Here is a 26,065-nt window from a genome sequence, read left to right as displayed (position 1 = left end):
CCTTTGCAAGTTTCGTTTAGCTCATGTGGCTTGATTTTGTCATGACCTCAGCAGTGCAAAATAAATTAATAATGAATTGCTAATACTGGAAATATTCTGAAGAATAATACGGCTGTGAGCAGTTCCCAATCCAAGTTTTATGTTTTCTACTGGAAGGAACAAACTGTCCCTTATACTGTTAATAATCTCTTGGAGATAGCACCAGTGGGATAAGAGTTTGATTTCTGTCTTTACCTTTAATTGCAAATTTAAGCTTTTAATTTCCTTATCTGAAGACATAAATGCCCATAATTTTGCACAATTTCTTGTTTTTAAAATAACTTAAACTGACATAATATGAATAATATTGACTTACTTCTTTGTTCTCGCAAGGCTTGTGTTGACAAACTTTCATAACTCCTTGCTTAGCTTGGAAGATATGCATTATAAACAGATACCTTTAAAGAGGATGTGATTGAGCCAAGTGCCTATAGCAGCTATAGGAAGATTTACACTCATTCACACCCTTTGAGCCACATTAATATGGATATCAACACGGCCAAAGCTGTAGCAAGTTACTCTCCACTTGTAATAAGCATTTACTGCCACTATATAATATGTTTATGAAATTTGAAGGTCTCCTCACCTTCCTGAAGCACTTTGTTCAAATGTCTGTTATTTTGTTTGAGGGATTGTTCTGTAAGTCAATGTCTATTGTTCCAACCACTCTCCAATCATAATGCATTCCTATCTTATGTGGTGCTGAGTCCAACGACCTACTGACATATTTATTTGTGGTGTTCAATTTGCTTGATAGAAAACTTCATTTAACTGTTATTAGGAAATTCTCAAAATTTTGCAGTTCTTAATAATCCATATCAATGCTCAGGAGTTATTTTTTTACTATTTCTTACTTTATCTTAGCATCCTCACATCACAATGACATTGTTTTAATGAGACGTTTTGCAAACAATGTATAAACTGACCTAAAAATCGGCTGGTTAATCAGCAAACTCTTATGATCCCTTTAAAGTTTTCATAGTAAATATCATATTTACAGCTTTCTTGAAGGAGTCTAATATTTTTTTGAACTGCTTGTCCAAAGCTTTGACCAGGTCTTTATAAGGTAAACCCAGATTTCAAGTCTGTTAATGCTGGTTTTGTTTCAGGATGTGTTGGAGTTTGGGATAACATCACCTGTTGGCGTCCTGCGAAGATTGGAGAGACTGTCACTGTCCCTTGTCCAAAAGTATTTAGCCTTTTTTCTGGCAAACCAGGTATTTTATTTTAAGGTGTATTTTTACTGGCTTCTCTCTGGTACTCTGTAAAATAATGTGCTGAAAACGGTTTATTTGGGGGTTTTAATTTTCTTTATAGATTAAAAATTCTTGTCAGAGCTGTTCAGGATGCACCATGAAAAGACCAAATGATCATCTTTGTGTTCTGTTTGGTGTTCTTTGAGTTACATACTAAATATATTTTCTCATACAGTGACACTCATCAAAGCTGCCCACATTGCTTGCTCTTTTTTGACCTATTTTGTTAATTATTAAGGCAGCTGAGCCTGACTGACATCTCTAACAGTTGCCAGCAGGTCACATGTAGGTTGTTCCTTCTGTGCCTCAGGAGGGGAGCTCTGCCTTGCCATCATGAGAATAAAGAGCTCACATTAACAGATAATACCTAAAAATTACTGCTATTGCAATTTAAGGTAGTTAATATGAAACCTTTTATTCTGCTTTTTAATGGAACTTGAAAAGAGCTAATCAGTGTCTCAGACTGCTGAAACAATGAGCTGGTTTAAGACCCCCACCTTTTGCACCATCTTGTCAATACATCATATTTTGACCTGTGGCATGCAAATGGGATTTGAAAATAGATGATGCACACAGAGTATTGCAAATATATCTCAAAATGATGCAGGAAAAATCTCATCCCCATTGCTCAGGTGGGAAACAATTGTCATGAAGAGCTGGTGAAAGATGGAAAACTTACCACAGTTATGTAATTCTTCCTTGAGGGGTGCTGGGCAGGGTAGGTGTCTCTGTAGAGAGCTTGAACAATATTAATTTTAACTTAGAGGCTAATTTGGGGTATGACTAAAATACCTTTAGACTCAAAAGTGTTGAATAAATCTTCCAGTAAAAAATAGATAAGTAAAACAATCTACAGATGAGCAAAGGTTTTAATTCCTGGAACTGGTGAATCTTGATTAGTTTATCATGAATAGTCTAAACAATTTGTAAAGGGGAAAGTATGTGTAATCATCACTAAATGTTGTGAAATCCATAAAAGTTTTCAAATTACTCAAACAAAGATAATAAAGTGTTGTCATGCGACAAAGCAAACAAATATCAAAAATTCAAAATCTGAATTAAATCACGCTGCTTCTGTCTTTTTGCCAGAAGCTAGAGCGTGCACACTCTCTCTGGAGTTATTTCACAAACTGCAGTTATATAAAACAACTTTTTAATTTTACTGTAAAACAACTGCAATAAATACTGAAGTCTGAAACCTTCACGGTGCATTATGACCCTGTCTCACTTCACCATGGTGTCAGTAAGATTGAAAGATTACTTCATTTTATAGTTTGCTATAATTTTTCTGAATCCAACTTTTTTCATAGCTATTTGCTATTTCCATAGCTGTTTACTTCCTGCTTGTGGAACTAGCGGGGTTGATTTTTAGAGATTCCTGTTCAATTAAGAGTGTTTTTTAAACCTGGTCTTTCTTTAATTTTAGAGAAGGAAGACAACAAGCATTTTGCGTGGTTGATTCAATTAAGAGCTAACTAAGCATCTTGGTACTTTCATAAGTTGATTATGCTCAGGAATATGTAATTTATTTAATTCATACACAGCACATTACAAATTAACTTCATTCTTATCGCGGAAAATTATGAAAAAATCTTGAAACAAGAAATTTAACTCTTTTTATTTAGCCAGACTTGTGAGATGTATGTTTTAGCTTTTAGTGTTTAGGAGGAGTTAAAATTCTACTACAAGATGATCTAGACTACCTTGTTTTTATACAAATATTCCAAACCACAAGTAGACTTTTAAATACCATAAATTCCATAAAGGATTTCCCAATTTAAATTGTAAATTTTAAAAAGTAGTTGTCTTCTCATCTTTAGAAATTTTAGAGAGCTCGTTCTAAATTTTTTCTGTGGTGCTCTGTGTTATAGTTTATGTATACTACATGATTAATTCTGTATTGTATTTAGTAACTTTTGATTAAAAGAATTTTTACTGTAAAGGCAATGATATTATCCTATAAAGTTTTTCCTGTATTATACAAGTTTTATGAGTCTCAGAAAGTTATTGTGTAAAGTTTTTATTCAAATGTATGTGACAAGTTATAGGTTTTAAATAAGGTTGCCATCTGAAATGTTTAATTACATGAAAAGATGGTGTAGAAATAAACATTGCCTTTCTAGAACATTGCCCAACTCTCTTTAGGTTAGAAGGTATTGCAGTATTTGAAGTAGAAAATACTTCAGTGTCCTGAGTACATTGAGTTTTTCCTTGCAAAACTGGCTTTGACGCAATTTGTGGTTCTGTTAACACATTCCTCTGCTCTGCCTAGTCAGAGAATCTTGGTGTACTTTTAAAGTGAAGACTCTTCACAGTGTATAAATAGGTTACATTTTCTTTTAAAAATGTCATTTCTATGCCAAATGGCAAAAGTGGTCCCGTTGTTTGAGGAGACTGTGGGTTTAGGTCAAGGGCTTTTTATTAGCGGGAAAGATTTGGTTTCTGGCTGGTGAACCATTTATGGGATATTTACAACTTTGTGCTGAAGACTTTATACAAAGAAGAAATTCCAGTAACCAATCAACAAAGTAAAGATCACAAAAGCTTTAGTTTGGAGTGTATATAAACAAGGTTGGTTATTCTTGACCAACACTGATCTATGACACGTAAATTTACTTTTCTATGGTGAAAACCAGGCATCTTTAAGTCAATTATAGACCAATGGTAAACTCCAAACCAAAGCAGTGTATTACAGTAAATTCATGAATACAAGCCGCACTGAGTATAAGCCGCATGGCTGGGTGTTGGCAAACATTTCGTTTTTTGTCCATAAATAAGCCGCACCCGAGTATAAGCCGCTCTGTGTTCGCAGTGAGGACCCGCGTGCAACAAAGTTACCAATTAGTAACAGAACCACGGCAGGGCGGGGTATACTGGCTCGGCTCGGGCCATGAGGGCTCGGGGCTGCCAACAGGGGTGGGTGGCCCAGCTCGGCGCTGCCGCTCGGCGGGACCGCTCGGGGCCGACCGCCGCTGTCTCTGGGCTCGGTCACCCCGGCCCGGCGCTGCCCCACGGCGGCAGGAGGGGCACAGAGCCCGCCGGCACCTGCGGCGACCATGGGAGCCGGGGATGGAGCCTGCCTGCTCCTGCGGCGGCGGCACGCGGGGACGGGAGCCCCCCGAGCCGCGGGGCCAAGCGGAGAGAGCTGCTCCTGCTTTCCCCGAGCCGCGGGGCCAAGCGGAGAGAGCTGTCCCTGCCTCCTCCAAGCCGTGGGGCCAAGCGGAGAAAGCTGTCCCTGCCTCCCACGAGCCGTGGGGCCAGCAGAAAAGAGCTGCCCCTGCCTCCTCCGAGCCGCGGGGCCAAGCAGGAGAGAGCTGCCCTGCCTTCCCCACCCCCCCGTGCTGACTGCACGGAGCAGCTCCACCCGCCGCGCAACAGAGTATCAATTTGTAACAACCGCGTAAATGCAGGGTTTTACTGGCAGGAGCTCAACTTTGCAGTTTGCACTGACTTGGTTTGCACTCCCAGGGTTGAAAATGTCAGAAAATTATTCACATATTGGCCGCACCTGAATATTAGCCGCTTTCACGGTATGAGAGCAAAATTTTGGTCAAAACAGTGTGGCTTGTATTCGTGAAATTACTGTATTTTAGATTTTGAGTATCATAGATATACAAATTGCTCTGAGAAACATGAGGGGAAGTTGGCTGTCAATTAACATTGTAAGAGTAAATTATAATAAATGTGATGACTATTCTTTAGTCTGACATCAGGCTTTTCTGTTTTCTCCTCTTGAAGTTGTTCTATTTTGCAAGAAAAATAATTCATTTGAGTTAGATTGAGAACTAGAATCATGGATTGCCCCCATCTCTTCTGTGTGACTTCATTTCCGGAAAGAGTCAACTTTTTCTGTCAGTTCCAAACATAATCTTTCTGAAATTAAAAAATGTTCAAAGCTCCTTTCACAGGTCCTGTACATTCCCTGCACTACATCGTTTCAGTATTGGTTCAAAAAGTGAAATTCAGCTTTATTCCTCATTCTTCAGCTTATGACATAATTTGGCCTTTAAACATCATTACCAAACTTTCCAACATTTGCTGTAGCTGTAAGTCATCACGTTAATGTCTAAGAGCTTTTCTAACTCTTCAGTAGATGCCTTACTAGGTTAGAACAACTCTCACTGAAATGACATTTCTTTCAAAATACTTTGTCTACAAATAGCCCCTTACAGAGTGAAGTTATGGCTCCCTTCTGAGTGCTTTAAATAAAAGAGCAGAACAATTTAGGCTTTTGCAACTGTGTAACAAAAATAGCAGTTATACCAAAGGAAAAGTCTCGGGTTTACTTCTGTTTTTCTGTAGTGCAAAGGCAACACCAGGCAATAGTAAAAGCCAAAGTACAGTACTTTCACGACTATAAGGCGCACCCTTTTGACTAAAATTTTCCCTCGAACCCAGAAGTGCGCCTTATAGTCCGGTGCGCCTTATATGATGTACAAAGCTGGGACATTTGCCACCCTGGAAGTGCGAGCTGTGAGCCGTGGGGGAAGCCGGCAGTGCCACGGCAGCCGGGTGGAGGCGGGCCTGGGGGCCCACGGCACCGCCCCTCCCGAGTCCAGATGGTCCTGGGGGCCCATGGCTGCCGGGTGAAGGCGGGCCAGGGGGCCCGTGGCACCGCCCTTCCAGGTCCAGGCAGTCCCGGGGGCCAATGGCTGCCGGGTTGAGGCGGGGCATCAGCCAGCAACCACGCGGGGTGAGCTGGGGGCGGAGCCTCACTAAAAAAAACGTGCACCCTATAGTCTGGTGCACCTTATGGTCGTGAAATTACTGTAATATGGATGAAAAGCACAAGAAAGGAAAGGGCTGGGATGAGTCCTAGGAAATAAAGGAAAAAGAGCTAGGTTGTGACCAACTAATGACACAGGTAGATAGTTTAAGACGTCATTGATGAGGAGATTCTTGAGTCTTTCTGATTTAAACTCTCTAATTTTGCTTTACAGGAAACATTAGCAAAAATTGTACGAGTAATGGATGGTCAGATATATTTCCTGACATCTTAAGTACTTGCGGGTATAATGACTATGAAGATGATTATAAGGTAGGAAAAATACTTTTAAAATTCATTTAGATGATGGTGTTCAGTACAGCTATCAGATATATTCTGCTTCTAGAAAAATCCCTTTTTACTCAGACTGAATAAAAAAGAGATTTAATGAAAATCTGTAGTAATTTTTCATAGCGTTGGTTGCAGTATGCTTGGATTGCAGTTGTCTAATGGGATAAAATCAGGAATATAGAACCCAGTAACTGTTTGAAACTCAAGGTTATAAACAGTTGGTAATTGTAGTAAAGCATCTGTATACCTAATATTGCAGTGCTACTCAGCTGGTGCACCATATGTTTTGCATTGTGTTATTTCTAGAATTTTGTTATTTCAAAAGAATATTTTTTAAAAGTTATCTCAAAACCTAATACTAATAATCTGTTCTAATCTCTTAATATTACATGCACCACTTGGTTGATGCTATGTGTTAAAGTTACAACTAAAATAGAATTGATTTAGGTCATTGGAGTTATTGGCAGATTTATATTGGACTTGAAATTGTGCTAGCACTTTTAAGTTATTCAGAAGGTATCCTAAATACACTATGCATGGAAAACTGAATTTGTTCATTTTGCAGATAATATCTCTTTTTGTTGAGGCAAGGGTTTTTACCATCATGTTTTATGTATTTGATGTCTGTTTTCCTGCTGAGACTGAAAGAGCAAGAGTTTGTTTACAAGGATGAGCTCATAGTGGCAGTAAAACTCTTGTTACCCAAAACAGATTAAGTACTCTCATGAACAAAGATACTTGGCCAGTTGTTTTTTTCCCTGGATTTTAGTATGGGTGGAATAGCTGTAGCAGATCAGTTCTGTCTGGCTTGCAGATTTGCACTGGTATTCCAGCTAAGGCAGGGAGGTTTTGGCATTTTTTTTTTCTGTATTTAAAAGCCCAACCATTACTGTAGTTGAAAATAGAGAAAATTGAGAGAGTATATTGTTTTCCCAACTTTTCTGAAAAAAATTTTAAAACATCTGTGTCATCTGACCGCTTGGGGACACACATATATTACTGCTAAAGCAGCCAGTTTGAACATTGTCACTCAACCCAGGAACTGTCATGTGGTCTGAAAGTGGGTCAAAACATAAAAATTCAAATTAACTAAAGATAATATTTCAAGTAGTGAGAAACAGTTAGAAGATGAACTAGTATAATAGAAAAGCAGTTCTTGTTTGACATATTCATTAGTAATTTCAAGGAGGTGAATGAAATCCAAATTGAGTATACTTGCAGGAATTAACCTAGACAACTTGAAATGGAATATAGTAGCAACACTTACAAAAGTATTGAAAAAAGCAAATATTAAAAGTATGAGGATGAAAATCAAGAGAGGGATGTGGAAAGCAGGTACTGGAAAATTATTGCTTAACATACAATCAATATAATATCATACATATAAATCATAGAGACAATAGAAAAATGCAAGCATCATGCAGCACTGAGATTTCAGTAGGCATTTGAGGTTCTGCATCAGCTACTTGTTTACACAGAAGATGCTTTCTTGAATTCATGTCTTAGTGCTCAATGGTAGCCACTCAAACCAAAACCTTTGCTCAGCATAATTCAGTATAGTTGGGCTTTTTTTAGGGTTTTTTTGGTTGGGGTTTTTTTTTGGTTGTTTTTTTTTGTTTGGTTGGGTTTTTTTTTTGGTTTTTTTTTTTGTTTTGTTTTTTTTAAATCTAATATTTCAACTATGAGAGCTAAAAATAAAGTCCTAATATTTAGACACTGAGTATTCTGGGCATAAAAATGTCATGCAACAACATGCTCTGCAGTATGGGCTACGAAGTATATGAGGTTGTCCTCAAAGTTACATTAAGTAATATTTTGGGGAAGTTGGAAAAACAGTTTTGCTAGAGTGAGTCCTAAGCTTTTTTCTTTATGTTTAATATGAAGATTATGTTAGAAGAGTATGTAGAAAAAGTCTTGCTGTAATTTTGGTGCCTGCATCTTCACTGCTGAATGAATTTCCATTATAGATCCATCTAAGTATTTGTTCCTGTGGGATTTTTTTCTGTCTTTTAAGATACAGACTTTTTAATGCAAAGGGGGCTTATTTCTATACATATTCTAAATATTGTATGTATATGCATACTCACGGGCCTATTTCTCTGCAGGTATGCATTTGTTTTCGTAGCTTTGAATAGCTTTGGATATTCTAGAGAAGGTTTAAATGATAAAGACCCATGAGCAAATACTGAATAATTTGTTAACAGGTACCAAATTGCTATGCTTAAAAATGCACTGAAATGAGGAAGCTTATTAAAAAACAGCATAAACATGTCACCTCTTATTTCCTTACTGAAAGATCTTGCATGCTTCCACAGTTTGTATTGATTTTATGTTCAAATTAAAATGTTCCATTTTTATTCCATGTTAATGATTAGCAGGCTCTGTAAAAAGAAACAATTTGCTTGACATTTTGAAATTAACTGTAAGTGCCTGATACAAGACCCTTGGTTTATTCTGCATTAGATCTTAGTGCTCTTTACTGCTCTTGCCATTATTTATGGGGGATCAGTTTGATAAATATGACTGTTTCAGATAGGATGGAGTTAATTTTCTTTCTAGTAGCTGGTACAAGGTTGTGTTTTGATTTTAGTGTGAGAATAATGTTGATAACACACTGGTGTTTTAGCTGTTGCTAAGTAGTGCTTACCCCAAGTCAAGGACTTTTCAGCTTACTGTGCCAGTGAGCCTGTGCCCAGGGAGCTGGGAGAGAGCATGGCCAGGAGAGCTGACCCCAATGGCCAGAGGGATATTCCCCACCATAGAATGTCATGTCCAGTGTGAGAAGTGGGAGGAGCTGGCTGGGAGCTGTCACCTGCTGCTCAGGGATGGGCTGGGCATCAGTCAGGTGCTGCAGAGCAGTGGAATTGGACATCACCTGTCTTCTCATCCCAACCCAGGTTTTACCTTCTTCCCAGTTCTCCTCCCCACCCCATGGCAGGGGAGGAGGGAGGGAGTGATGGTGTGATGTTTTGTTGTCACTGGGTTAAAGCACGACAATGGACAATGTCTGAACAACATATTTGTATGTTGTTATTGGCATTGAAGTGTAGATCTAAACCTTTATTATACATTTCCAGACCTCTTTCTGTAAGTAAAATAGTCACTGCTAACCTTCAAGATCAAGTTTTAGGTTCATCTTATGTATTTGGATAAGTATCTTTTTTTTCCACTTTAATATTTCTGTGGAGCTCATGGCGGTGTACAACATGCAAACAGCAAAAAAAGCAATGATTTGACCATGTTAGAAACACACATCAAGGTGGGTTAACCAAACCCAAGCCTCACTGCAGTCTTTCCTTGACATACTTTGACATTTTCTATCTAAACTGAACAAGCTGGAGATACGTTCTAGCTGTTGTCAGAAGTTATTAAACTCTCTGTCTGCATTGTTAATGTACAGCAAGATGTCTGGTGAATGTAAAGCACTGAAATGTGTCCACTTTATTTAAAATAATGACTGAATCAGTTAATATAGCTTTGTCTTATCTCAGTGTGAATTGGCCCAGGATTTATTAGATCACACAAAAGCCTCACTACATGCAAGTTCCAGGCTGTGTGATTTGAATGTGTAGTGTCATATGAAGAGACATTCATGGAGAGGAAGATCCTCAGGGCTATTGTGTGGTGATACTGCTGCAGCTTGTGCCTTTAGTAGAAGCATCATCCATGGAAGAGGCATCCCCCATTTGGTCAGATTCCTGGAGTGCTCACATCACCCTGGATGAGCAACAGGAGCACCACTCCAGACAAGTGGGGTTGAGGCAGTGAGGGCAGAGTGGAACAAGTGCAAACATGGTACTTGCACTATTTAATTGGTGGCTTGTCTTTATTTTCTTTTCTTTTTACTTATAGTCAGGATTAAAAACACAAAGGAGACAAATTTTCTTGTGTTTGGGCTTGGTTGTTTATTAAATATTATCTGAAGTACAGAGAGTTCAGCAACACTTCTAGCTACCAGCTGAAAGTGAGCAAAATGGAGGTGAATTTAGCTAGTTATAAGGTTTTTTAAGGCAAAAAAGTTCAATAGAGGAATAACACTTATTTTTGCTTTTGATCCAATAACTAAACTCCTGTGGCCCACAGTGCAGCACTAACTGTCCAACCAGAAATTGCTACCTGAAACCATGAAGAAGAAGGAAGAACACAGAAAGAGACAACACCCAAAATTCTCCATTTTGTCCCACACTTACTACTATATTACAAAAACCTAAAATTCCAAACCCTTCACCGTGTGAAATCACGCACTTCTATTTAACTACACATCCATGATTCTAGCTCCATCACCCAAATTTGAAACCTTCTCCAAGGCCTCGGGTCAAAAGCAGTGTTCTCTTGCAGGTCAGTGTCAGAAAGCTCAAAACTCCCAGGTTTCTGGGTTCCAAGAACAAGCAGTGCCTTGGCTGTAGCTGCCTTTAGAAAACAGATGCATTGCTGCTGTCTGTGGAGTGCAGCATTTCTCTGCAACAATGGATGGTTTCTAGTGAGTCTAAACTGAATCCGTGCCTCTCACCAAAATCTGACACAAAGCAGACATCTACCAAGGTGTTTTCTTGTGCCTCTAAGTCATGCTAAATTTATTTATGTTATGCTGCATTTTTCATTAATGTTTTTCCATGAGATGTGTTTAAGAGACCGGTATTCCTTAAAATAAGTGCAAAATCTTCCACTGACTTCAAGTGAGGACTAGGACTGAATATTAGCTGGTATTCTCTATTGTAGACCACAGAGGGAATTTGCTTTAATTGCAGAATATTCAATAAACTGCTAAATTGCAGTACACAATGAGTGTTCACATTCACAGATACATCTGCTGATACACATTTACACAGGAAAATGTGGCAGTTTGTGCATTTACAAAGTTGTCATCTCTCCCACTCTGGTTAGGGAACTTTGAATAAAAAGACATTCTGACCAGCATAATTAAAATTAATTATTACTAAGAGATACTTATGGCAATGCTGATCTCATCTTTTTTTGGGTGGTGTTTAGGCTCAAAATGAATTGAAGGAAAAATGTCAGGAAAAGGATATCATTAATTATTTGTATAAAGATTATTAAATACCATGAGGAATACCAATTTTATTACATTTTATTAGTAAATTCTATTCTTCTCTATATATATAAATTAAAAATGTGTAGAAGTGTCCTATAAGAGAAAATTTAATTTTCCACAACATGTAATCCATCTCTTTATCTCAGTTTATATTTATTCTTGTGTAAGTACAAGATTTTAAAAATGGCTACTACCTTGCTGAAGTTAATATTGCAGAGGGAAAGAACTAGAGTCCCTTACTCCATTTCTATTTGCATTGCTCATTTCAGCATTTCTAAAGCACTGAACTCATTTGCTAGGCCCAGTTCTTATTTTATGTTGTACAGTTTCAGATTTTCTGATATGTTCTTCGAGTGTGAATATTCAAATATTATTAAATATTCAAATACTGACAAATGGATCATGACAATTTAAGATCACAAATTTTAATGCAGTTGTATATAGTTATACCTGTAAAGAGGAAACTCTTACTGCAGTATTTCAGGATTATATTAGCTCATGAAATAAAAAAAATGAAGAGTCATTTGGGACGATAATGGTCATGTATTCCTTAGCAATGAAAAATTATATTTCTGAGTAAATGAAAAAAAAGTTGAGCGCTTTTCTTTTACATTAAGGGTGATTTGTGGTCAACAGCAAAACTCTTTTGGACAAAGAATCAAGCCCTTAACTTTCTCCAGTTTTCTCCTCCAGCACTGAGGAACTTTCTCACCCCTAGAGGTCCTTCCAAACCAAGGCTGAGCTTGAGAGATCTACCGGGTGACTGTCAGCTTTGCCTGGAAGTGTCTTTGCTCTTCTGTGCTATTTTGTAAATAAACAGAAGAATTCCGTCTCCTGGACTTAGTAAAAATAACATGAAACTAAATTTAAAGAAAACATTAGCAGAAACAGGTGTCTTTTCTAAGAAAACAAAACACAAATGTGTCTAAAAATAGATTTTACAAAAAATTTATTGAAGTTAAGATAAATTAGGCAAACTTGTACTAATCCAATTTCATTTTATGTGTGGGTGTTTGTGCCCTTTAAAACCTATTAACATTAATTAGCCACAACAAAGAGGAAATATTTTAGGATCCACTCTTGAGAAAAAATTTACACTTCCTGTAACCATTTCCATTATTTTTTTCTGAAAATCATAAGCCACTGATTTTTTTTTCTGTGCCTAACCACATATTGACTTTGGTTTGGTTGTTGTAATTTTAATATTTTCTTCAGAAGTTTAAAAATAGCTAATTTCAGATTTGGAATCTGCATTGCTTAAATAATCCTGTGAATATTTTGCAGAGGCCAGCTGTTCTTACTATGTTGCAAAAGTACTGATTTTGTTAGACCTGCAGAAAAGTTTGTGTCATTTCAATTTCATAATGGCATTTCAATTTCACTTGAATCAGTTTTTCCTTTGAAAAGAGCTATAAGATCTGAAGGGGTTATGATATCTCTTCTGTGTTAAAACACATTGAAAATATAATTTCTGAAATTCTCTTTTGGTCAATCCGTACCTTTGCTGGGGTCACTTTATTTCTGCCAATCTTGCACATTTATATTTTAAGTGAGAGCTTAAAGCTGAATGTTACTTGAGACCTGGGTAATTATGGCTCACACAGAGTAGTAAGAAATAAATAAGATCTCCCATTTTGTATAAAATACATTGGGTTTTTGTGCTATCAGATTTGGCATTGCTTTGCCTGTTTCTTTTGCACCAATACAAACAGTTTTTTTCTAAAGGTCATTAGCTGAAATACAGATGAGTGACAAATATTTAATAGCTGTGACTAAGTCAATATTAGTCTAATGAATTTCTGGTTCTCAATTGCCACAGTACAATGTGGAATTTAATTCTTTGTTTTTATGGATTTTGTGTGTATATTTAACTGACATATAATTTGAGAACAGCATTTACAATTTTTTTTTTTTGTTGAGTCTTTAGGAGCTCTAGAGGTCTTACAGGCAAATTAAGACACATCTGTTTTACATTCACACAGGAAATGTAAGGAGCAGCATGATTGCATCATCTTTGGTCCTGAGTCTGATAAAGTGCTTCATGCTAATAATCTAAAGCATCTAATCATCATAAAATTTTTTTTGAAAATCAAAACAGATGGATTTGAATGCAGTAATTTCATGACCATAAGGCACACCAGACTATAAGGCGCACCCCCGGGGAGTCGGCAACTTTCACAACTTTGTAGATCATATAAGGCGCACCGGACTATAAGGCGCACTATATTTTTGCAGCAAGGAGCTGCGCCATGCACAACAAGTAACGAATTACTGGCAGGTGCTCGATTAGCAAACATTTTTCGAAGATTGGTATAGCCTTTAAATGCAGCCCCAGGCGCCCTCCCTGTGCAGCGGGCCCCGGCACTCCCGCCCGCCCCCGGCGCCGGATGGCACGGCTCACGACTGCTGGCTCCCACCACGCGGCCACGCTGCGTCCCGGCTTCCCCTTGGCCGGCGGCAGCGCCGCTTCTTGGCGCTTTCCTGCAGCACTTTTTCACTGCTTTTCGGTGCTTTCCCGCAGCACTTTCTCGCCGCTTCTCGGCGCTTTCCTGCGGCGCTTATTGGCGCTTCCCCACAGCCGCGCCTCTTCCCCCCGCTTCTCCCCGACCGGCGGCCGCGCTGGTTCCCAGTTTCCCCCGCCCAGCCGCCGCGGCTCCCACAGTTCCTGACTCCCCCCGCATGACCGCAGCTCCTGCGGGTCCAAGCTCAGCTCGCAGATCGCACTTCCGGGTTCGCGGATTTCCGAACTTTGCACATCAGATAAGACGCACCGGACTATAAGGCGCACTTCTGGGTTCGGGGGAAAATTTTAGTCAAAAGGGTGTGCCTTATAGTCGTGAAATTACTGTAATTGTAATTTTTGGATGCAATGGATTAAAATGGGTTAGTGTTTACTTACCTTTGCAACAGTTTGAGAAGCAGGGTTAAATTTTCATCTGTAGAAAATTTTGTAGCTTCTAAGATTTCTGCCCATTATAAAACTAAACCACTAAAATGTCTGAGAATAAGGGAAAGATGTTCTTTTCTACCATTTGAAGTGTAGAATACAGGATAATTATTAGGATATGATGAAATAATTGCTACTGTGTAATTTTTTCTAATTTTCTTGTGCTTAGCTTGAACAAAATGATTATGGTCATCATTAAGGTAATATCCAAAAACTCTTGGCTGATTAACTTCAGTCCTTACATACTTCCATGCAGTTATTTCATATTCATCTGTTTGGCAAAGGAATGGCCAGCAGAGAGATTCAGTCCTGCTGATACCAACAGCTGTTTGCTGGGCTAAAAGTACACAGGGTTCTTCTTTTGATTTTAGTCAGACTGTTTGTTGTAGGGGTCGTGTGTGTACAGAATGCCAGAAACATTACATGAAATAGTGTGTTTTTCTGTGGCAGAAGACAACCTTTTCTGTTCTCCCTAGCAGGGCAAAGTGACAGAGTCACTTCATGTGCAGCAGCCTGACAGTTTCTGTCGAGCTCAGGGTACATGGCCAGAGGATAAATTCAAGGCACTGTTACAGCAGTGTGGTGGACAAGTGATGCATTGTTAGTGAGCTCATGCAGGGTTTCCACCTTTTTTTCCTTCACTTAGGAATTCTGTAATCAAATAGATTCCATTTTAAGAGTCTCAGTCAGTGGAGTTTTCCTGAAATCACATCTGGAAAGAATTTTCAAAATGGTGCGGAATGATGAAAAATTAAACCAGTCCAACTTTCTTATTGGGCATGTCTCAATCATCCCAATGCAGTTTCAACAGCTACTTTCTTTATACCAAAGTACAAAAGACTCTATATTCCACAATCTAATGGTTGAAATATATAACAACAAAACAGTTGCTATGAATGCACTTAAGATCCATGGCAGTTGCTTCCCATATTTTTCTACTTTAACCATATCTACAACAGTGCAGTTGCAAGAGTCTTCATTTCATTCCACATTTAATTTTGCCTTTTTCATATCTGTATAACATTTGCAAAGGGAATGTTCAGCTAATTTCATCATGAATTGGGATTGCTAAAATAACCTCCTTACTTGGCCTTTTGAATGCTATAAAAATAAATACACTAAGTGATTTGAGATTCCTTTGGCTGTGTTAGTTTACTTAAAAGTGTTGCTTCCTTGCTGCTTTTTAAAAGCATCATTTGAGAAGGTAAATGATAACCATGTGCAGTAAATATGGAAATTCTGTCTCTTATATGTAGCATGTTCTAAGTTGCTTTTGAATCTTTAATTTCATAATGTAATAAAAAAAACTTCACCGTTTTAATATTTTATCTAGCTTGAGTGGAAACTAATGTCAGTCTAATGACTTTGTTGTAGGCATAAATGGAGACGCAGTTTAATTCTGAAAATATATTTAGCCCTATTTTTCTTGAAGTTATTATTCAAAATAGGACTTAATGTAGTGTGTAGCTGTTGAGTTTACAGATAAATGCAGTTAATCAGCAGACTCTGCATTTCAGCCTGCTTTTTCCTCTGTTGAAAAATTTCCTTTCCAACTTTTAGCAAGTAACTAGAAAGGGTTGTTTGGGTCACCATTTAATAAAGTATTTGAACATTTAGAATAGGAAATTAATGAGAATTAAATGTGTCTTTAAAATTAAATTCATGTGTAACTGCATTAAAAAGTACTCTAGAGCAGAAGGACTGAGGGAAATTATCTCTTTTAGAGATAATCCTTTCTTTCAAACTCACTTGCTCTTACCAGTTTGATTGTGTTCATGGAAATTGATGAATCTGATTCTTTATTTGACCTCATTGGCATGGTATAATCATCTGGAATGGTACCAGATTTTATGTCTAAGTTTTGAGTTCCTGAGGCTGAATTTTCTACTGAAGTCAACTGTCTTGAGATGTTGCCTTGCAAATTGTGTTGGAATAGAGATATAACATTCTCATCATGTTCTGTAGAGCAAAGAATGAAAATCATGCTATAGCTTTCAGAGCTATTTAATGGACAATTACATCATTTCACAGACAATTTGACATATCAGTAAGTAGTTTCTGCATATACATTTTTCTGTGCAGGTCAACTTCTATGTGAGGGTGAAAGCAATTTATACCCTTGGACACAGCGTATCCCTGATTGCTCTTACAACAGGAAGTATAATTCTTTGCCTTTTCAGGTATGTGTTTTTCTTGAGTAAATTTTAACAATGATAAGACATCTTTAACTGTTGCCTGATTGCTCAGCTATTTAGAAAATGCACTGAGTTTACACTTTTTGCAGTTAAACAGCTGACGATAATGTGATGCTGACTAGATTTTTGCTAGCACTTATCATATTAACAATTTTCAAAGCATTTTAAAAATTTACAGGCGTTTCAGCCCATCTAAGAAAGAACAGTAATTTAGAAATTATTACATAAAGCATTTCCTATTTGGTTATTAAAATCAACACCTTGAATTGCTCTTGAGAATTAGTTGGATGCTGATCTCACCACTGGACAAGAGTGCAGCCATATTTTGTGGAAACTTCTAAGTACTTTCCAGGCAATCAAAGGCAATCACTGTCCAGCTGTAAATCACAGAATCACCAAATCACTGAATCACCAAGGTTGAAAGAGACCTTCAAGATCATCTATTTCCACCAACCCAGCACTGCCATAATCACCCCTAAACCATATCCCCAAGTGCTGCAACCAAACACCTTTTGCGCACTTCCAAAGACTCCACTGCCTCTCTGGGCAGCTCATTCCAATGCCTGAACACCCTTACAGTGAAAATTTGTCTAATTTATAATCTCAACCTCCCTAGATGCAACTAAAGACCATTCCCTCTCATTCTTTCACTTGAATCATGGCAGAAGGGACCAGTCCCCACCTTGCTACACCCTCCTTTCAGGTGCTTGTGGAGAGCAATGAGGTCTCCCCTGAGCCTCCTTTTCTCCAGACAAAACAAGCCCCGTTCCCTTAGCTGCCCTGGACAAGACATTTTCTAGACCCTTCACCAGCTTCACTACCCTTGTCTGGAGACCTCCACACCACGATGTCCTTTTTGAAATGAGGGGCCCAGAATTGAACACGAGGTACAACCCCCACCAGTTCCTAGCGCAGTGATAAAGGTATGGATAATTGTGCCGAGTCTGGCTTTTGTTAGGCAGTGTTAGGAAAGGCAGTACTGCCTGCTGCTTTTGCCTTATTTCTGTGACTTTTTTTAGACTGAAGGCAATCTTTAACTAGTAAAATAACTTTTAAACTGTTCTTATCAGTATTGCAGTTTTTCTCAGTCCTTCTACCTTCAAGTCTTTATGTATCACTTCTACCTGTCTAACAGAATAGCATTTATATTCTCCATTAGGAACTTCACAGAGCTTTTCTGCTCCACTTAGAAAGCAAAGAAAGTGTATCTCACAGTTTTGGTAGAAAGGGATTTCAAATAATATGTAAATAACAGTATGCTGTTTGTCAGAGCCTCATCCCTCTCATGAAATATTCCTGCAGTGAGTTCTGTAAACCTTTCAGCCTGCCATCAAATTTTCTCAATATCTAAATATTCAGAGACCATTCAGAGCAGATATATAACCATAGTTATGTCTGGAATACCTTCTAAAAAATGAATTGAGCCAGTCATGGTTATATTCCTTCTGCCAGCAAATGCTCCAGGCAGATCCCAATGCAGATCACTGCAGTTTCAAAACTGCTAAAACCTAAAACCACATTTAATACAGAGAATTACAGACAGTGAATGTTGCCCACCCCCAGAAGTCAAGTGTAACAGATCAAGCATTTAAGAGGTGTACTCAAAACCTTCAATTTAAATATCCAGCTAGAGATCTCTTTTTTCCAGTCTTCCAGTTGAGTCAGGGAAAAGACAGACTTGTTTTCAGGGGGCAACATGAGTTCTTCTAAGACCCCCTTCAAGAAGAATCTTTGTTATTTGCAGGGAGTGTTGGGGCTTCCAACAGAGTTGAGCTAGGAATTAATTTCTTGCCCACTAACTCCAAAATATTGGTTTGACAGCCTTGTATATATCCAACATTTGTTATTTGAGCTACTGAAAGGAATGAATAACTAACCATCTACATGAGTTATTCAAGAAAAAATAGTTTGCTTCTATTTGCAGCTTGCATGTATCTCTGAATTCCACAGGAACATGTGATGCAGTCCAACATAAAAGCAAAGGTATTTCAGCAAAGGATGTGCATGGCCACAGCAATCACTGCACTTTTGACAGCTGGTTAAAATTCAGCTTGGTATTGAATATATGATATATATATCATATAATATCAATATGATATATTGATTATATGTCCTTTGTCAAATTCAAATTCAAGGCTAGCAAGGCAGGTCTGTTCTTTATTTCCTTACACTCACTGGAACTATCCTTTCTTCAGAAGTATCAGAATGGATGATATGTTTGGTAAAAATCACAACTGGAATAATACTTGGAAGCTGCCACTGCACACTGCCATTACACCAATTGCATCTTAATTTTTCACTTCTCATGCTTGCTGAAATGCCTTGGCTTCTGTCCATTTCCAGGTGAAGCTCAAGGTGCTGGTTGTGACCACAAAAACCTTTTAGCAGTTTGGTTTCTAGGGATTTTCTATAAGAAGTGTCTTTTAAATAGGAAAATCTTGACGGGACAGTATTTTAAGGGAAAAGCCCTCAACTTAATAGCTTGCTTCCCCTGAGTACTCATTCACTTACTTGGAATATTTAATCTGTTATTTGTTTGTAAGGCTTTCACATGGCTGCTAGCCATGTGAAAGAAGAGAAGTTTTGCATTAATTGGAGAGAAAGGATAGGTGATCATATGTTCTGAATATATTTTTAACTGCTTCTGCACACAACAACATCATAGGATCAAAAGTCTCCATGTAGCAAAATAGAGGAGTTAAATAAAAGAATGAAACCAGAAAAAAATAGGTGAGAGCACATCTGAAATATATCCAGGATAATCAAAGTTGTATTTGCAAGAAAAACACTGGAATGAGTGCACACACAGAAGGATATAATAACCTATGTTTATTGTCAGCTTATGCTAAAATGTGAGAGAATTACCGCTGGGATCTTTTAGTCTGTGACACTGAACAGAAGTAAGAGATGAAAGAAAACAGCAAGACAGCACTGACAAAATGACAGAAAAGGAATGGGTATGCTCTTGCTCAAGGTTCATATTGCTAAGAAATGTCCACAGAGTAATAGAAGTCTGTTCAACAGTTTCTGTATCATATTCTAAAATGCCTGTTTTTAAATCTTTTTTTTTTAGAAAACTTCATTGTACTCGGAACTACATCCATCTGAACCTGTTCCTCTCTTTCATCCTAAGAGCAATCTCTGTTTTAGTCAAGGATGATATTCTCTATTCCAGCTCCAACACAGCTCACTGTCCAGAGGATCAAACTTCATGGGTAATAAACCTCATTTTCTACCTGGTGTAACACTATTTTGTCACTGAATTTTCTTCTCTGATCCTTTTAAATATTTAGGAGTACCAAGATTTCAGGATAGACAATTCTGAAGAGAATATAATGACTAGCAGAATGGTGTGTTAGACATATCCAGATAAAGAAGGCTGCAGCACAAGTAGGAGACCTTAATATTGTTTGCATGTCCATGAAGGACAACTTTTCATCAGCCAGGACAAAACATAACCAGATACAGCTCAGAATAAATATGGGCACTGCATTAATCAGCTGGGAGATGTGAAGACAAACAGAAGTGCCATCATCTGGATTGATTAGCTGCTCTAGAAGTGTTCCAGCAGCTTTATCAAGGGTTCAGGAATTGGACAGGTATCAGTGGATGGAGGGAAATAACTCAGGAAATTAAATATTTGCAGGAGTTGTCTTCATTAACTCCTCTGTACTTCTGGGCTATGACAGAAGTGTCATCATCTGCATTCTTGGCAAGTTAATATGTTTACTGCATTTTCATTCTCTGCCTTCTTGTTTCAGTCAAAAATCCCTTCTAATTTTAATTAACTAGAGTTTAAGCTTGTGAGGAAAAAATGGAAGAAGATATTTTTGTCTTGATGAAGCCATATCATCCCAAAACATGAAGTTCTTAGCAGTGAATACCAAGCTGCATATAGAAATTAATAATCTGGGATATTTCTAATGGAGAAAAACAGGAACTGAGTTAGACCCCAGTTAGGCAAAGTAGATAATAGACATGTTGCCAGGGGTAATCAGAACTTCTTAGGTCCTTGAAAGACTGTTCAGTGGACTCTCAAAATACTACTTGGTTTCTGCAATTTCATTTATTCTCCAGTTACTCTTGGCTACGAAGCCTTACACTTTCCTATTGAAACATGTCAGATTTTGTGGACTGCTGGCTAATTTCTGTTGCATTGTCTGTGGGATGATCTGGGACCAGCCTGACAAGGCTGTTCTGTCTCGCTCTTGGTGCTGCCTTTCACACATAACCGCACGTGAGGTTTGCCCCTCTTGTCTAAAACACACAGTCCATAAAGCTCTGTAAGTAGCTCCTGGCTCTGGGTTACACGGTGAATTAATTTTGGCTAACTTTACTGACAGGTACCTTCATTGTTCAGCATCTGCAAATACAGCTGATACAGGATTACCTGCAGAAGGAAGGGAAAACACTTTGATGCAGGGTTCTGCTATGTAAATTGAGAATGGAATACAAGAGAATATTGGAATTTATAAAGGATTACAAAATTTTCACTGCTGATCTGCTTGTAAGGAGTTCTAAGCATAAAAGCAAATTTCAACTTGCTTGAAAATTTCAACTTTTAACAAATTTTGAAATGCTTAATTTTATCCATGTTGCATTTTCTGGCCCACTGCTGATCTGCAGTGGATATCCCAAAGTGCAGAGGTAAGATCAGTATTACCAAAGTTATATAGCTTTTAAACTTTGGTTGTAGGCAGCTGAAATAGGTGAAATTAATTCAAGCCTTTGGACTCTTCCTTAGTTTTCTGTATATGCATGTACAGAGGCATGAATATTACTTGGGATGCACTGAGGCATCTGAGATGTCATAGGGGGGTGATGGATACAAAGAAGTTTCCCTGAGGAGGTCTGTGCCCTTTTGCTCAGTAGCTGGTGACTGCATCTCACTTAATTAACACCTATGTTTGGACAGAGCAATCAATCACTGGGAGTGACTAAGTTACCTGCTTAGGTATCTGATGTATTGGAATTTTAACAGAAAAGTGCAGGTATGGAGGGTATTTAAAATGGAGGAGTAAATCTGGCAGAAACTAGAGATTTTATTTAGTCCAGTTTGTTTAGTCTGTTACATTCACCATAGCATCACATTTCTCGGTGCATTCTCAGTCTCTATGAGCATTTTCATATTCAATTCTCACATCCCAGATTCCTGCTGGGAAGTACCAAAGTAGCAGCAGCCAGCACCATGGAACATCAGCAGCACAGACTTCTGAAAATTAATTCTGAAGAACAGACTATAATTTTTTTATACATGTCTGTGTTTTTTTAACTAAGAAAGTCTGAAACATTTTCTAAAGGGAAAATACTATTTTTAAAAGTCCAGTCAACTTTTTCTTCTAAGTCTACTTAGTCATCACATCAAGTTATATTTTTCACTCAGTTTCACATTTAGCTTTAAAAAAATCATACAGTAGTTTCTTTGTTAATTTTTACTGTGTTAGGATCCCATGTGAGGTTTTAATATATTTATTAGACTCCTAATAGATGACCATTTAATTTTATAGCCATTCATTAACAAACTGTTGCAAAAATATGCATTTATTGATAGCCACCATATTTTTCTATATTTATCCTATGAAAGTTATGTTTTCAAAATTTCTGAGCAAATTTGAAATGAGAGCCATCTAAATAATTTTTAATAATTCACTTTCTTTTAATATATACAGTAAAATTTACAATGTCACAATTTGCTTGACTGAAGATAAAAATTTCTACTGGACCTGGTTTATTGATATTACAAAGACAGCTAAGATTTTTGGCTGTACTAATAAAAATAATGGCATCTTTCCTGTGACAAATTTGATCCTTCTTCTCATATTTCAGGTGGGCTGCAAGGCGATTCTGGTGTTTTTTCAGTATGGTGTTATGGCAAATTTTTACTGGCTCTTAGTAGAAGGGCTTTACCTCCACATCCTCCTTGTGCTAATATTCTCCCCCAACAGACACTTCACCATCTACCTGCTGATAGGATGGGGTAAGAACTTACACATCTTGCAGTAATGTTATTTTTCTGTGTGTGTGTGTGCTGGTCAGGTCAGTGTTTCATACCAAGGTAGTGGAGCTGTGTCTGGTGGTCACTCCTCAGAGTCACAGGTTCCCCAGCTCAGCTCCAGCACAGTTACAGCTGCTGTGGTACAGGAAAGAGCAGGCACAAACTGCTGGAGCATCAGTGCTGGCTTGATCCCTGCACAGCTTTCACCTGGGCCATCTGCACCACACCCAGGGAGTGCCCTGGTGCAAGGACTGCAAAACACATGATTCAGGTGTCCTAATTTGTGAGGAAAATTAAAGTTTAGCTGCACAGCTATGAGCTATACTATGCAATTTTCCTTTTTTGAAAAGTACAATAATACTGTCCATCTGGTTTTAAATACATATATTTCTTTCATTTATAGAAAATGAGATGATATTTATATGGAACACTTTAATGCTTCCGGTAATAGGTGGTCATAAAACATTTGGGTGTTGCTGGGAAATGGGAATAAACCAGTGTGTGGACAAGGTTCCTTATGAAATGATTTATACTACTATTTTATATTGCAGTCCTTGGAGGTGCATTGGGAATGCATAACTTGTATCTATTTCCCTGTAAGTCACTCTAACACCTTGCAAGAAACCTAAGAAAGGCATTTTTGTGTATTAGTAATTATGACTGCGTTGTTATGAGAAATAAACTCGCTTTCCTGCAGTATTTGTTTGTAATACATTGCTGAAGTATACATGTAAAATACATTGCTGAAGTATACATGTAATCATGTAGCTCCTCAGATACTCTCCTTCCATTCACTGAACTGTTTACTATATCCTGTGTATGTGGGGAATGAGGGAATGACTGCTAACTAGCTGGCTGAACTTTTTTTTTTTTAAATTATTCTCTGAACCTCTTGGCATTTTTCAGGAATTCCTACAATATTCATTATTACGTGGACAGTGACACGGATCATTCTAGAAGACACTGGGTGAGTGTGTGGGGGAGAGAAAGCTTAAAGCCCCCCCATGCCTGTACAATCCTTGCCTTGGATATGGTGCTGCTCACACAGAGCAGGTTTGCTGCTCTGGAGGGGACGAGCACAGACCTGAAATTTCAGAGATGGCAATAAAAGGATGGGTGTTTGGGAGCTTTTCAGCAGGGGTTTATGCTTAATGTTTATTTGAAAAACTCAGAGAGCAGGAGAGAGCAGAAATGGGTTATGACTGCTGTTACTCCTTGGCACCCACATCTTGAGCTGCCTGCTTGGGAAGTCAAAGTAATGTTTAAAATAGCAGTGGGGTCCTTGGGTTCAGTGCTGCAATGTGCAGGAGGTGCTGGGCATCCTGATTTTATAACTAGCAACTCTGAAGTGTAGATAGCTTTGGGTGCACATAAATTACATTCCCAAAAGTGAAGTGATGTAAAGAGTATGTCAGATGCACATAGCCAGGTAAAGCTAAAGCTAACTAGAGCTAAGCCTGGCTCCTGGTGTGAGAAGGGGAGCTGAGACAAGAATTTTGTAGGAAGATAAGACTTGATCCTGCTGCTGCAAAGGAATGGGACAACATCCCTAACTCGTGGACAAACAGTTTGCACAGTCCTGTGTTGTCCAACTATTATTTTTCAATTTATTCTGTAGTTAAACTGAATAATCATGTCCTACATAATTTCAAAGCTTTCTTTCAAGACCTCTAACATGTAAACCAAAGGCAAACTCCTTTTTCCTTTGTCATTATGATTACAGAGGAAGTCTGAGGGGTAATTAATCTTTAATCTGACTAACCTTTCAGAGCATTTAGCGTATTTGGATCAAAAGTCCCTGAGCCCAGGGTGAAAATTAAATATTCAGTTTTTCAGACAGAGCTTCAGGTTCAGTCTCACATTTTCACAAGTTCCAGGCATCTATAACCTAAATATCCCACAAGAAGTTATGTTATTTCAATTGCACCTGTCAGTTCCTTTAGATCTTCCTGCTACCCAGAGTCAGAATTAAGTGCACACTGAGAAGTGTCCTTCAAGCTTGGTTCCCACAAAGGTCAACATCCTCCGTGATGTTTAATGGTGCAGCCCAGTATGGTTGATGTTTTATCTGATTTCCATAGAATCATAGAATGGATTGGGGTTGGGAGGGACCTTGAAGACCAGTTGGTTCCAGCCCTCCTTGCCATGGGCAGTGGTGCCACGCTCAGGTTACTCAGAGCCCCATCCAGCCTGGCCTTGGGCACTGCCAGGGATGGGGCATCCACAGCTTCTCTGGGCAGCCAGAGAATGCCAGTGCCTCATCACCCTAAAGTGAATGCACTGGTGAGGCCACATCCTGAGACCTGTGTCCAGTTCTGGGCCATTCACTGCAGGAAGGACATTGAGGGGCTTTAGCGTGTCCAGAGAAGAGCAGCAGAGCTGGTGAAAGGTCTGGAGCACAAGTTGTGAGGAACAGCTGAGGGAACTGAGTTGTGTAACCTGGAGAAAAGGGGGCTCAGGGGAGATCTTCTCACTCCCTACAACTGCCTGCACAGAGGCTGTAGCCAAGTGGGATTGGTCTCTTCTCTCAGGTAACAGGACAAGAGGAAATGGCCTCAAGCTGTGCCAGGGAAGGTTCAGTTTGGACATGGGGAAGAATTTCTTCACTGAGGGGGTTGTAAAATTGTAAAGCATTGGAATGGGCTGCCCACAAAGGTGGTGGAATCAGCTTTCCTGGAGGTGTTTAAGAAATGACTGGATGTGGCACTCAGTGTCATGGTCTAGGGGTGCTTGGTCAAAGGTTGGACTCAATGATCTCAGACGTCATTTCCAACCTAAATAATTCTGTGACTTTATGAGTAAAGAATTTCTTCCTAACATCTAAATCTCTCCTCTTTAATTTTTAAACCATTCTCCCTTGTCCTATCACAACATGCCCTGGCAAAAGGTCCTTTTCTCTCTTTTATAAGCCCACTTTAAGTGCTGAAAAGTCACAATTTCTCCATGGAGCCTTGTATTCTCCAGGCTGAACAACCCCAACTCTCTCAGCCTGTCTTTGTAGGAGAGGTACTTCAGCCCTCTGCTCACCTTTGGGGTCCCCTCTGTACCTGTTCTAACAGGTCCACATCTTTCTTATGCTGAGGACTCCACATCTGGACACAGTGCTCCTGGAGGGGAAATCAAGTATGTATATTAAAACAAAGGAAATACAATTAATAGCAGGAAAGGATTGAATGCCAAATTCTAGGCTAGAGCAGGCATTATTTTAGTGTGCACTGACTTGTTTATAAGAAATACTTCTCCTCATAGGTCTTGCTTGCCAGATGATATTAATGTCAACATGATTTTCCCTCTTTCTTTTTAATAGTTGCTGGGATACAAATGAGCATGGTGGTCCCTGGTGGGTTATACGAATACCAATTTTAATTTCTATTATAGTAAGTAAAATTTGAAGCATGAATTATAGATCTGTTCAGCATTGTGCAGTGCATGTAGCCATTATTCTTTACTGCTAGTTACAGATAGGCAAGAATTCTGTTTTAATGAAAAGAAATTGTGCTGCAGGAGAAATGTTAAACAGATGC

General features: G+C 38.6%; 1 protein-coding gene across 1 annotated transcript in view; it reads left to right on the top strand.

Moving 5' to 3' along the window:
* VIPR2 (vasoactive intestinal peptide receptor 2) overlaps nt 1-26,065 on the top strand; it is a 52,477-nt gene that overhangs the window by 13,450 nt on the left and 12,962 nt on the right. Inside the window, exons 3-9 of the mRNA XM_033066623.1 lie at nt 1,149-1,256; nt 6,236-6,333; nt 16,434-16,531; nt 19,620-19,761; nt 22,373-22,523; nt 23,448-23,508; nt 25,849-25,918. Coding sequence (XP_032922514.1) covers nt 1,149-1,256; nt 6,236-6,333; nt 16,434-16,531; nt 19,620-19,761; nt 22,373-22,523; nt 23,448-23,508; nt 25,849-25,918 — 728 coding nt within the window. The remainder of the gene's footprint in view (nt 1-1,148; nt 1,257-6,235; nt 6,334-16,433; nt 16,532-19,619; nt 19,762-22,372; nt 22,524-23,447; nt 23,509-25,848; nt 25,919-26,065) is intronic.

Source organism: Catharus ustulatus, chromosome 1 (assembly GCF_009819885.2).
Source record: "Catharus ustulatus isolate bCatUst1 chromosome 1, bCatUst1.pri.v2, whole genome shotgun sequence".
NCBI lineage: Eukaryota > Metazoa > Chordata > Aves > Passeriformes > Turdidae > Catharus > Catharus ustulatus.
The sequence above is the reverse complement of the archived record's forward strand: the minus strand, read 5'-3'. Positions and strand labels throughout refer to the sequence as shown.